At 34.9% G+C, this 14,845-nt stretch overlaps 1 protein-coding gene across 1 annotated transcript in view; it reads right to left on the reverse strand.

Annotated features, from left to right (window-relative positions):
- The window catches only part of LOC115215496 (cytosolic carboxypeptidase 6-like), a 538,012-nt gene that overhangs the window by 271,450 nt on the left and 251,717 nt on the right, over positions 1-14,845 (reverse strand). The window contains exon 7 of the mRNA XM_036505684.1: positions 82-196. Within this exon, the coding sequence (XP_036361577.1) occupies positions 82-196 (115 nt within the window). The remainder of the gene's footprint in view (positions 1-81; positions 197-14,845) is intronic.

The raw sequence follows: 14,845 nt of genomic DNA on the forward strand, positions 1-14,845 counted from the left end.
CTCCACCCACCCCTACACACATTCCATTATACATACACACAAACAACAGAATGGAAACAATGAAAGGTATTCTAACTGTACCTGTAATTACCAACATAGACACCATCGGGGTTCAGCATTGGTACAATTTTGAAAATTATATGCTGCCTTAAACACTTTGCAATATTATGATTGCTTACAAGGAAATCAATAAGTCCTGAAAAGGAAGAAAATTAAAGAATGTGTTAAGAGAGTCAATTAATTTGAGTCAAAAATCTTGATGAAATGAATTATGTTAAAACTGAAAGTAATTATAAGCATATTTTGTGACTAAATATTACTATAATTACTTATACAACAACCAATGAAAACACTGTGAAAGTAATTAAATTAATTTTTTTTAGTTTCTCTTTGATACTTTCTTTTAATTAATTCTGTAAACAAAATATTTTGTTCTGTCTCATTTCAAAAATCTGACCTTACCAACAAAAATGACATAAATAAGAATGAATAAGATTCCCAGAGTTTTCTTTATCTAAGTGTGTGGTTCAAGTGTTAAAAATTTGAAGAGTTCCAATGCATTTGTTGATAATGATAATGGTTGGTGCTTTGTCAGTAGGAATATTCAACATAAAGAAAGCAAGTATATAGAAAGAGATGGAGAAAAAAATTGTCATTTTGTTGGTGAATTTATTAAGCTACAACACAAGTATGACTTCATCATCTGGAAAAGATTTTCTAACTAGAAAGGGTATGGCCTGGTCAGCCTGTAATGATATGCATAAGATCTGGTCATCAAATCTAAGTAGAGACTTCAAACTTAAAATCTTCAAAGCCACAGTTGAACCAATTCTAATATATGGCTCAGAAACCTGGACGTTATCAAAGTAGCTTGAGAGGTGGTTGGATGGAACCTACATTCGCCTCCTTATGAGAGTTCAAAATCTCTCGTGGAAGCATCATCCAACCAAAGTACAAATATATGGGAAATTACCACCTGTATCATCTCTTGTGAAAAGTAGAAGAGTCCAGTTTGCTGGACATTGTTGTAGAGCTGAAAATGAGGTAATTTCTACTCTTCTCCTCTGGAAGCCATCTACTCTCGATACCAGAGGGTGCACACTCTCCTACACTGATGTAATCTCCAGGGATACAGGCATCCAGCAATGGGACCTCCGTAATGCTATGATGGACCGTGAAGTCTGGCGTAATATAGTAAATTCCATTGTCTCAACCACGGTCGAACAATGATGATGATGATGAATTCTTTAATTCAATAACTTCTTGGTGCCAGTTCTTTCCATCATGGGAAAAGGTGCAGATAGAAAAGGGAGATAGTGAGATCGAATCCTGACATATTTTTAAAAGATTTAATCAAAACTATTTATTTACATCTATTTTTACCTTCTTTTATTAACAACAAAAGTCTTTCTGATTTTTTCTCTTTTGTGATTCTTACAATAAGTTTATCCAAGGACATAACAGCCTCACTTCTCTAACAGTAGAACAAACATCTAGCACGATAAGAAAGATTTTACTAAGCAATAAAATAAGACATGTTCATCATTTATAGCTTCCTCACTGAATTTCTAGATCACTTGACTACATACACATGACTTAGATGTCAACCAGAAATTCGGGAGAGAATACAGTTTATAAGGGCATAACTTGAAGGTTAAAAACCATTATGAGCTGAACATACAAAAATCAAGTGAAAAAGTCTAGAATTGATAAGCTTAATAAAGCAAAAGATATATATGTATATTTAATATGTATGTATACACAGAGACATATATAAACATATATATAAATAGAGAGAGAGAGAGAGAAAGGAGGAGATGAATAAATATTTTAAGCTGGTGCCTGATGTCTGCTGAACAAACCTTAGGATTAAGGAATCATCCAAACATACGCAGAAGTAAGCAAATATCAATATGGTCTGTGGACATATACAACTTATAGTCTTTATATGGAATGCAACAAAAAGAATCTCAAAATGAAAAATAAAAACCTATTCTCTGGAATGTGACTGGATTTGAACTCTTTTGTCTTCAGTCATCACAGTGAAATATTTCCTTGGGCAAAGCATATAATTTTACTGTTTTATTCTGTTAATGTTACACATGGATCTTATACTGCTAATCAAAAGTTTCTCAAAAGTTAGAGATTTTCTGATCAACCATTATCGTTTCTTTATCAATACGACTGATTTTATGATTTCCTTCATATTTTGACATGGTTTAGACAGCTCTACGGAATCACATTTGACAACATCTTGAATGTGAACTGAATTAACATTAAGGTTATTTTTGCTTTCATACAATCGTCCAGTATATACACACATATATACACATGTCTGCACACTCACACGGAATTACTCTGTGCAAATAAAAGTAGGAGAGTTTTTCTTACTGGTTGAACTAACATCAACCATTTCTGCCAATGAACACAAAAGGAAAAACTCAAAGAAGAATGTAAATAATAGTAAATAAATAGTAAGATAAATAAAATAAAACACACACAAAAAAACAAAGATCATAACAAAATAGCTATTTCATTATTTTCAATGCTGCCAAACTTCAAACTATAATTGTGAAATATTAAGAATTTCAAGAGAATAATTGACAAATAACCATTTAAGCATGATGAAGTGGTGCTTGATCGAACTAAATAGTAGTTTTCTAACATTTACAAACATCATCATGTCACTGAAAGTAGAGCTGACTGTTATATTCCTTGCATTTCTTCTCCGACACAACATCGCCACTCCCAAGAACACAACTACTACCACTGTTGATTCACACTTGCATGGGTTTCAGCAATATCAATTAGGTGAAGAGGGCTGAAGAAAACACCAACATGGTGGAATGTATTAAAAGGAAATGAAAGAGCACAAACACAGACTAATTTGTCAAAGATACAGCATGGCAGAAGCAATACATTCAATAAGAAATCCTGTCTGCTATATTGTTCTAATGAAAAGGTGTGGAAGAACTGATATCACAATCAATAATTAGAGATCGTTTGAAAAGCCTAATTAGATAGCGGAGAAGGCCAATTAGTATAAGATTGTAAAGGAGTGCTACATTGTATTACTAAACATTTTAGAAAGACAGAGATAAGTGTTTTCTTTCTGTCGGATATTTTAAGTTGGTTAATGTGATTTTACATAGGAAGAGTTAGATCCATCGCTTGTGAATATCTTTCCCTTTGTCAAAACATTTTCAGGTGTATTAAATACTAGCAGTATAGCCCAGCGTTGCTTGGGTTTATTTTCTTTTCAACCCTTTAGAATTGGAATTTTTGAAAAGTAAAAATTTTGCATTATGTAGCTTGTTATTCTCTTTCAGTGAATATTTTTCTGGTTGAAATACACTGAAAAATGGCGACACAGCAGTCACAAAATCGTAAGAAATAGGGATTTTCATTGAAAAAAAAGCACCTTTTTGATGTAAATAATTTTTGGTGTTAACATGGTCCGATTTGAATTTTTTCTTCTACGGAAGGAAGAGCAAGCCTTCTTCTATCATACTCTCAATTTTGGTCAACTTGTACCGCAGGGTCTCAGAGGAGATAGTATTAGTTGAAGGCTACCAAACCTACCACACACACACACAGACAACTTCAGCATCATATATATAGAGATTAGATTTCTTCTTTGGTTGTATAAGATTAGTTGGTCAGGGAGGTTCTGTGTGGAAGTTCAGCCTTCACAATGTAAAAGCAAAATCCCTACCAAACATCGGTGTATTGGTGTATTGCCTCCCAGAAATATGTCAGGATAAACATATGAAGAAAACCTTCTGTGACTATCAAGTAAATCCATTCCTTTCCTTTACTGGTTTCAGTTGTTTGACTGTGGCCATGCTGGAACACTGCCTTAAAGGTTTTGTCTTTTTTTTAGTTGATGAAATCAATCCTAGGATTCATTTTCCATAAACCTGGTACTTATTTTATTGGTGTCATTTGCTGAACTGCTAAGTTTCAGGGATGCAACTACACCAACATTGGTTGTCAAGCAAGCAACTTGTTTCTTTACTGCTCACAAGAGGCTACACACAGAAGGGACAAACAAGGACAGACAAACAGATGAAGTTGATTATATCGACCCCAATGCATAACTGGTACTTATTTAATTAACTCTGAAAGGATGAAAGGCAAAGTCGACCTTGGTGGAATTTGAACTCAGAAAGTAGCGGCAGGCAAAATACCGCTAAGCATTTCACCCGGTATGCTAATGTCTCTGCCAGCTCGCAAGCTTCTTACCACACAGCCATACCTGTGCCTTACAGGGGAAGTAGTTAACTGACTACCAACGACAATAATTTAAACAAGAGTGACTATTAATTTGAATAATTCAATTTGGTCAGAGCAAGCTATGTTCAAAGATATTTCTAACATGAGCAACTATTTATTTATATCAAACAACATTATCCAGTACCTTCTTTTTGAGGATGGTAAGCATGTAATTTGACGGAGGCTTTGCTAATATTTCAAGCAAATTAACCAACCAGATACAGGTTCTGTCATTGGCCCGTATAGCTAGAGTCAGTTAGAGTGGTGGAACACATCCACTACTAAGTCACATTCACTATTCAGACAACAATCTAATAAAACACTTCACAATTTTACCAAGTTATTGCTGTTTAGAATGGTAATTTCTTAGCCCTGTGGGACCCACTGACATTTTTGTGGACTGAAGCATCTGATAATTAAGTATCTAGGCCATAGACACAACACAAATCTATGAACTGTCTGCTAAACTATCAATGCATCACTGTCCACACTTTTATCACATATTGACAGTGTGAAAAAAGAACTCAATTGTGTGATCACTAACGAAGGGGTTTATTATGACATGCTGCTAAAACATAATCAAAAGTTAGTTTAAAGACTTTCTATGGAAAAGTATCGTCACTAAATAAAAGGCAGAATAAAATAAAAAGCTAAAAACCATTCTCCGTGACAATAGCATCTCCAGGCTAGTTTTTGTGTCAGTATTAAGCTTGCCATAGATTTACTTCTAACAACCCCATATAGTGAGAGTCGCAATCTGTCTGTCTATCTATCTACCTCACTTGCTTCCTCTCTCTCTCTCTCTCTCTCTCTCTCTCTCTCTCTCTCTCTCGCTGTTACATTTTGCTATACATATTTGGACATTTAGCTCTCAATTAATGCTACAAATTCACCTGGAATATTTTAGCCATGTTTTAAGACTATTTCTTTTTTTTTAGCCATTCTGAAAGTTAAAAAGTTTTTTTTTTTGTTAACTCTTGTCTGCATTCATATCAAGATGGACAGTTTATATAACAAGTTAATCACACCTACCCCAGGATACCCACACTGCTGTGCAAAACTAAATATGTACCAAAAAAAAAAACAAACCAGCCATTCATTCTCCAATAAGTAATATCTCAAATGCTTTTTAAAGTATCTATTCCTAGTGAACCAATAAAATAAGCAATGGCATTCTTGAATAAATCATAGAGTGGCACTAACACACACACACACACGCACACACACATGCACACACACACACGCATGCACGCACAGATATGCTTTCAAATTTTCTGGTTGTCTCCATGAACTTTTTGTCCAAATATATTCTGCAATTATGTATTTTAATGTGTTCTGAGAACCACAGCAGAAATGAATGGAATGAATCAGTATGTGTGGTGGTGGTGGTGGTGGTGGTGGTGGTGGTGGTGGTGTATGTGTGTGTGTACGAAGTCAATGTCGAGATGTATTTTTGTGTGTAATGCATGTATGTCTAAATCTAAGCATGTGTGCATACATCATTACATAAAAGATGTGCTCACAGTGTCGATGCCAACAACAACAACAACAACAACAGAACCAATAATAAAGAAGTGATAAACACAATTTTAGAAATAAGGAAAATATTAACAAAACAAGATTTTTTGCAACAATTCCAACCTACCACAATAAGTATCTTCCATGGTGATGTGAATAGTTTGCTACATTCGTCATCACCGTAATGGAATTGACTTATGGATTGCATCATTTGGTTACCATTAAACATATTGCCTGCTACCCTCTGTGCTTTTCATACACACATATGGATGTATGCATCATGTATGTATATATATGTGTATATATATATATATATATATATATATATATATACATATGTATATATGTATGTATATATATATACATATGTATATATGTATGTATATATATATATATATACATATATGTGTACATTTATATATATACACATACATACATATATATATATGTATATAGGTGTGTGCATGAGTGTGTCTATGTATATGACTATAACTCTTCATGTATTGGCCACAGTTATTGTGTACTAGCAAAGCAATGGGCCTCTGCTTTGTCTGAGAAGATGGAAGCCAATATATATTATTCTATATACATATATGTGTGTGTATACATAGATACATACATACACACAACACACACATACTCTATAAACAGAAGTAGACTACACACACTTACACATAGACTATATATATATCTCGTCATCATCATCATTTAACACCTGCATTCCATGCTGACATAGGTTAGACAGTTTGACTGGAACTGGTAAGCTGGAGAGCTGCACGAGGTTCCAGTCTGAATTTGGCTTAGTTTATATGGTTGGATGCCTTTCCTAATGCCAACCACTCTGAGAGTGTAGTAGGTGCCATTTATGTGTCACGAGCATGGATGCTGTAATGTGTCACCTGCCCTGGCCACAACTACAATTTCACTTGGCTTGACGAGTCTTCTCAAGTACAGCAAATCACCAAATGTCACGGTCACATGTCATTAACTCCATGAGACCCCACATTCGAAGGTCATGATTCATCACTTGCCCCATGTCTTCAATGGTTGTTCTCTTCCACAGGGTCCCTCCACATGTAGAGATTGGCACTTCTTTATGCAGCTGTTCTCATCCATACACATTACATGACCACACCGGTGTAGACATAACTCTTGCACACCACATCTGATGTCTCTTATGCCCAATTTTTCTTTCAAGATGCTTACACACTGTCAAGCTCTCTGGACTTTGCTCTGCCTGTTCTTATTCTAGTAGCTATGCTCTTGGAGTTTCCCTTTCCACTGCTGATTTGGTCACCTAGACATCGAATGCTATTAACTACTTCTAGGTACCCCTCTTCACATTTGATGGAGTCTATTTTCTGTATATTTCTAGTATTTACTGTACCTCTGCATCTGCCTCACACAAAGACTATTTTCTCTGTAACCTTCCTCTGAAATTGCTGCACCTCTTATGTGTCCATAGCTTGCACTGGGTACACCTTATGGAGTTTCTATCTACACCTTTTCTACATATCGAGGAGGGCCATCTATCTGAAAGGAAATGTGATTTTACAGATTTCTTACTAAGACTTTGATTTTCACTAAATTATCTCAAAGACCCTTTGATTAAAAAGCACCCAGTCCACACTGTAAAGTGGTTGGCATCTGAAAGAGCATCCAGCTGTAAAAACCATACCAAAACTGACCTCACCTGTGTGAGTACCATGTAAAAAGCACTCAGCCCACTCTGTGGAGTGGTTAGTGCTAGGACAGGCATCCAGCCATAAAAACCATGCCAAAACACACTCAGAAGCATGGCACAGACTCCCTCCTGGCCAGTTCCTGTCAAACCATCCAATCTGTGCAAGCATGGAAGGAGGACATATGATGATGATGATGATGATTTATGAAACTGTGTGCTTGTGTTTGTATTTGTATATATATGTATGTATCTATCATACATATAAAGATACATGCATACATACACACATACATATTTGTGTTTGTGTGTGTGTGTGTGTGTGTATATATATATATTCGTGCCGGTGGCATGTAAAAAGCACCCACTACACTCACGGAGTGGTTGGCGTTAGGAAGGGCATCCAGCTGTAGAAACACTGCCAGATAAGACTGGTGCCTAGTGCAGTCTCCTGGCTTCCCAGGCCCCAGTCGAACAGTCCAACTCATGCTAGCATGGTAAATGGACGTTAAATGATGATGATATCATATTGTTCTCCATTTATAGGGACCACTTTATAGGCTATGAGTCGATCATCAATATGCTGAGGCTACAAAAAATGCACCCAATACACTCTGTATATACTCTGTAAAGTGGTTGGTGTTAGGAGGAGAATGCAGCCATAAAAACAATTCCAAAGTAGACATTGATCCATCCAAGCTGCAGTCCTCCAGCTTGCCAGACCCAGTTAAACCTTCTAACCTGTGCCAGCATGGAAACTGGATGTTATATAACAATGGAGAGTACACCTTTATAGATCTGTCTCTATGAGGGATCTCTTAATCCTTTCGTTACTAACCTGGCTGAAACCAGCTCTGGCTCTGTAGTACAAATGTCTTATTTTCATAAGTTTTGAATTAAAATCTTTCACCAAAGCTTAGTCATAATTAATGTTCCTAACACTAGATTAATGATAATTAAGTTATTTTACTAAATTATTTGTTATATTTAAAATAATTAAGACAAAAACAGAGAATCTCAAAATAAATACAGTAACAAAAGGGTTAAACATGAGATAGAGGAAGAGAGAGAGAGTAAGTTAGAGTGAAGAATAAGAAGTGGGTCCAAAATTCATGAGAAAGAATGAGATCTAATCAATATGAATGACATTTACTATTATCTAAATTTGTAAACATTTGGTGAATTTCTTTTGCAGAATGCTGCATGTGTTATGTTTGTATGTCTAAATGTGCATTTATGTGCCCAGGCATTCCCCTTTGAGTGTGTGTGCGTTTGTGTGTGTGTATGTGTGAGTACGCATGTGTGTGTGAGCATGTGTGTTAGTGCTTATGGATGTCACCTTTCTTGAATGCTTTGTATGCATGAACATTTGTGGGTTCCTGTATGGAAGGCTCCACAAGCCATTTTCCTTTTCTTTGCCACCAGAAATGACAACTTTTTTTTTGTGTAATATGTTGGTATATTAACGAACAAAAATTCTTCTGTTTTGAAGCTTTTAGGCATCAGATTCCCTTCAAATTTTTTCAAGCATTTTTTCAAGCATTTCTGTCTAAAAGTACACAATATGAATTATTTTATTTCAAAAGTGTGTAATTTAGTCTAAAAACAAGGGACACACGTACAAACATGCTTTGAAATTTATTATTATACAGAATGATACGGCAGCAAGATGGCAGAATCTTTACCATGTTGGGCAAAATGCTTCATGGCATTTCATGTGTCTACACGATCTGAGTTCAAATTCAGTCGAGGTCGACTTTGCCTTTCATTCATTTGGGGGTCAATAAATTAAATACCAGTTGAGTACTGGGGTCGATGTAATCAGCTTAACCTCTCCTACCAAATTTCAAGCAATGTGTCTATATAATAATATAGAAAGGATTATTATATAGACTCTACATTATGCAGTTAGATACACCATGATAGTCAGCATTTAATTACATGTTTCCTTATCCATGTGTTGGTTCAAATGAACTAAAACAATAACCTAATTTTACTGATACACAATGTTTTGTTTATGTCATTCATTATATATATATGTGAGTGTATATATATATATATATATTATATATATATATATATATATATATATGTATAACGGGAAGGTTTACGAAAATAAACAAAAGACGAAGGCAGGTTTATGAAAATAAACAAAAGACGAAGGATATATATATAGATAGATAGACAGATAGATAGATGTAAATATAATATGTGACAATTAGTTGATTGCCATAATAAAACTCAGAGTTTCAGATGCAGGGGCTGAAGTCTGCTCCAGCATCTCATCAGTTATCAAGACAAACACTATGAAAAAAAAACCATTGAATAAAGGGAAATTACTCCAATAGGCATGAGGAAAGTAATACTTCATTCATAGAATCCGCATATACACACATATACACACGTATATACATGCACACATACGCATACATACACACATGTATGTATATATATGTTTGCATATGTGGATTCTATGAATGAAGTATTATTTTCCTCATGCCTATTGGAGTAATTTCCCTTTATTCAATGGGTTTTTTTTCATAGTGTTTGTCTTGATAACTGATAAGATGCTGGAGCAGACTTCAGCCCCAGTATTCGAAACTCTGAGTTTTATTATGACAACCAACTAATTATCACATATTATATTTGTAAATAAATTCCTCTATTTTACATAATATCGAGGTCTCATTCATTCTTTAGTTGTCATATTAATATTATTATTAATACATATATATACAGGTGCAGGAGTGGCTGTGTGGTAAGAAGGTTGCTTCCCAACCACATGGCTCTGGGTTCAGCCCCACAGCCTGGCACCTTGGGCAAATGCCTTCTATAGCCTTGGGCCGACCAAAGCCTTGTGAATGGATTTGGTAGACGGAAACTGAAAGAAATCCATCATATGTACATATATATATATATATATATATATATATACATGTGTGTTAGTGCTTATGGATGTCACCTTTCTTGAATGCATTGTATGTATGTACATTTGTACGTTCCTGTATAGATAGATAGATAGGTAATATAGGAAAAAGAATTTTGGCACTTTAATCTAATTTTGAGATTTTCCAAAAACATGCACCTTATTATGATGAAACCTTGAGGGAGGCAGGATATAATAAAAGTATTAAATTCTTTAATAATTGTAGATTTAATAATAATGTAAAAAATAATAATATAAATGATTCATATGTTATTTATAGTTATAAACCTAAAATTAAGAATTATGATAAGTTTTGCTCAGTTAATTATGGTTTTAATAATAGGTATTATGATAATACAAAACATAAATATAATAAAAAAGTGAAAGAATAAATTTAACGTGGTTAATGATAATAAGAAATATAATAATATAATAAATAAAAATAATGTTAACAATAACAATAAAATTTGGTTAATTATTCCTTATGGAGCTCAAGCTAAAACAAACATTATTAAAGAGATATTAAAACTAATTGAATTATTTATTGTAGATAATAAAAGATATAATAATATTTTTTCTAGTAATAGTTGGTTGTTCTACTACTAATAATGTTGGTAACATTATTTCATCTTTTAATAGTTTTAAGCTGAATAAGTTTTATATTTAAAAATTATATAATAATTCCAATAATACTAATGACCAGAATTTTATTAATTGCACATGTAGAGATAAGACGAAATGTAAAATTAAAAATAAATGTAACTTGGCTGATGTAGTATATAAATGTGTAGTGACTCTGATAGATGATAATATTAATAGGAATAGTTAAAATATAAAATCGATTTACGTGGGGCCGATGTCTAATAAAATTAAATTTACACGTACACTCATTTAAGAATAAAACATTGATTAATTCTTCCGGCCTTAGGAAATATATATAGGAATTAAAATCTAAAGGAATTAAGTATAATTTAAAATGGGAGATACTTTGTAAAGCTAAATCTTATCGAATAGGTAATAATTTTTGTTTACTATGTACAAATGAATTTATGGAGATATTACAATGTAAAAAACAATTGATTAATGTCCGAGATGAGAGGAAAATTAAATGTAGACATAGGTCGAATTACTAATATAATAAGTTTAGATAATTTGTGAATATATATAACTTGATTTATGTTATTAATTTATTAGTTTATGTAGTTGTATTATGTAGTATTATAATGAGTATAAATTAGTTGTAGGTTATGTAGTGTATGAACATAACTAGAATAAGTTTTAAACTAAGGGATTAATAAAAGTAATTGAAGAATGTATATTAATTTATGGACATTTAATTAATTTCACATTTTTACATGTCGTTTTAAATTATTGAGAATTTAGAATTTTACCCCGTAAATGGTATATTTCATCACATTTAGTTAAATACATATATCTATTTATTTATTTATTTATTGTATATTTATTGTTTATATCATGTTTAACGAGATTTTTTTACAATGCTACATTGTAAGTTTAAAGTTTAAAATTTCTTTTAACTGGTTTTCATCAATATGATAAGTCGTGTTTTTGCTTTACAATAATATTGTTAAATTTTAATGGATTATTTACTGTTAATATACATACGAGGGGCGTTCAATAAGTAATGCCCCTGACCCACTTCCCATAGCAGTAGAGCAACCAAACTTGGCACAGTTATTAGTCTTTTTCTACATAGGAACCACTCAGAGTTACACATTTCTCCCATCGTTTGATGCAACTCTGGAGACCGTTTTTGTAGAAGACCCCAGCTTGGTCCTCCGACCACGACGTGACTTCAGAAATCAAGGCTGCATCATCTGGGAAACGCTTTCCTTTCAAAAACAACTTCATGGCTGGGAAGAGGTGAAAATCAGAGGGTGCAAGGTCAGGAGAGTAGGGGGATGGGGGAGGAGTTCATAGCCGCACACCTGTGCTTCTGATCTGGCGACACGCGAGTTGTAGACCGGAACGTTGTCCTGCAGGAGGAGGATGCTTTTGCTAATCTTGCCCCGCCTCTTGATTTTGATAGCTTCTCTTAATTTCCTCAAAAGTGAAACATAATAGGCTCCTGTAATTGTGGTACCCTTTGCCAGGAAATTTGTCATCACTACTCCGTCCTGGTCCCAGAAGACTGTGAGCATGACCTTGCCAGCGGAGGGCTGCACCCTTGCCTTCTTTGGAGGAGGTGAGTCACGGTGCTTCCACTGCATTGACTGGGCTTTGGTCTCTGGATCATAGTGATGGACCCAGGTTTCATCCTGTGTAATCAGTCTTTTGAAAAATTTTGACTCATCTTCTTGGTACATCTCCAAATTCACCCTCGAGCACTCGACGCGTTCTTGCTTCTGGAAAGGTGTGAGCAACCTGGGAATCCATCTAGCAGACACCTTTTGCATATGCAAATGGTCATGAATGATAGTTTCCACAGACCCTGTACTAAACTTGACCTCATGGGCTATTTGGCGAATAGTTATGCGTCGATCTTCCAAAATGGCAGCCTCAACTTGACGGACAGATGCCTCATCAATGGCAGAAGGGGTGCGACCAGATCTGGGAGCTGTTTCCACAGAGTTCCAACCATCATTGAATTCACGATGCCAGTGTTTTACAAGGTCATATGATGGGGCATCATTACCATAAGTTACTTTCATTTCATCAAAAGTCTCCCATGGTGTGCGTCCTTTCAAATACAAAAACCGGATCACTGCTCGACACTCAACAGGCTCCATTTCACACTTGACTCAGTTCAAACGCCTGTAAATCAGAAACCACAATTAGTTCAGAGCTGTAATTTGCCACCTAATCTATAGAGATATGAATAATTGCACATGTAAATTTTCATCTAGATCAAACAACTGCAAGTGGGTCAGAGGCATTACTTATTGAACACCCCTCGTATATACTTAACTTATCGACCCTGAAAAGATGAAAGGCAAAGACAACCTCGGCAGAAATTGAACTCAGAACATTCAGACAGACGTTATACCAGTAAGCATTTCGCCTGGCATGCTAACGTTTCTGCCAGCTCGCCACCTTCCATATATATATATATATATAATATATATATATATATATGTATATATATAGAAATATTAAAATTACTAAGTCTCTATAAAAGAGATTACGGCAGCGTTTACTGGAAATTAATTGTTATTGCCATATTAATATGGCATTCTTATAGATATAAGAATAATCGCTGCCGCTGGTCAGCTCCATGAGGCCACCACCATCAAGATAGCTATTGATACACGATCTGTATCCATTATAACCTTCGAACAAGGGAGGTCAGCCGCTTCACACTGCCAGTCCAACAGCTACAGACGCGTTTCGGGGTATTGCCCTTTGTCAATGTAGCGCAGTCAGACCCGCAGGTGTCGCCACTGACGTCTCTGTTCGAAGGTTTCTATTTACCTAGTTTCAGTGGAATACATCCACTTGTTTTCAATAATAGAAATATTAAAATTACTAAGTCTCTATAAGAATGCCATATTAATATGGCGATAACAATTAATTTGTATATATATATATATATATATATATATATATATATACATGTAATTGAAATATAAAAGACACTCGCACCCATATGTATATACAGGCATTGATGTAAAAGCACTGGTACATAATTACAGAGATAAAAGAAAAGGGATAAAGGCCCTTTTCGAGTCATACAGATTCTTAAGGCTAGTTACCTGGTTTCCATCACATGTGTATTCTCCACCTGGACAGGATGCTGGTCCATTGCAGGATTATTCATTTTTGCCGGCTGAGTGGACTTGAGCAATGTGAAATGAAGTGTTTTGCTCAAGAACACGTGTCACCTTGACCAGGAATCCAAATCACAATCTTACAATCATGAGTCCAACATCCTAATCACTAAGCCAAACGCCAAGCACATAATTACATACATATTCACATATATATATACAGACTTATACACACACACACACATATACATGTGTGTGTGTGTGAGTATGCGTGCATATACACAGAATTCTCCCCACATATCACACGCTCACGTGGTTGCACTAGTTGATCCGGATTCCTCTCATCCCCCACGAACTTCTCCACTGGACTTTCTACCTTTCTACCCTTTACGGATTCTCTTTTGGACTTTTTACACTCCGGCTGCACCTCTCCTACCCATGAATTACTCTGGACTCTACTTTTGATGAAAAATCCTTGCAATACACCAAAACATCTGAAACCTTTGAACTGTTTGAAAACAGTCACCATGATAGATTGGTTGCCACTACACACATTTTTTTCTCTCCTTGCTTCTTTCTGCGTTCCTTTCTGTAGAAGAGCGTAAGCTCGAAACATAAAAGACTTTTTCAATTCCCTGAGCGTTATACTAATACATCTGTTTGTTTTCTACACCACCTGTCTTCGTCTTTTGTATTTTCATCAATTCTCCCAATATA

This window comes from Octopus sinensis, linkage group LG9 (assembly GCF_006345805.1).
Source record: "Octopus sinensis linkage group LG9, ASM634580v1, whole genome shotgun sequence".
NCBI lineage: Eukaryota > Metazoa > Mollusca > Cephalopoda > Octopoda > Octopodidae > Octopus > Octopus sinensis.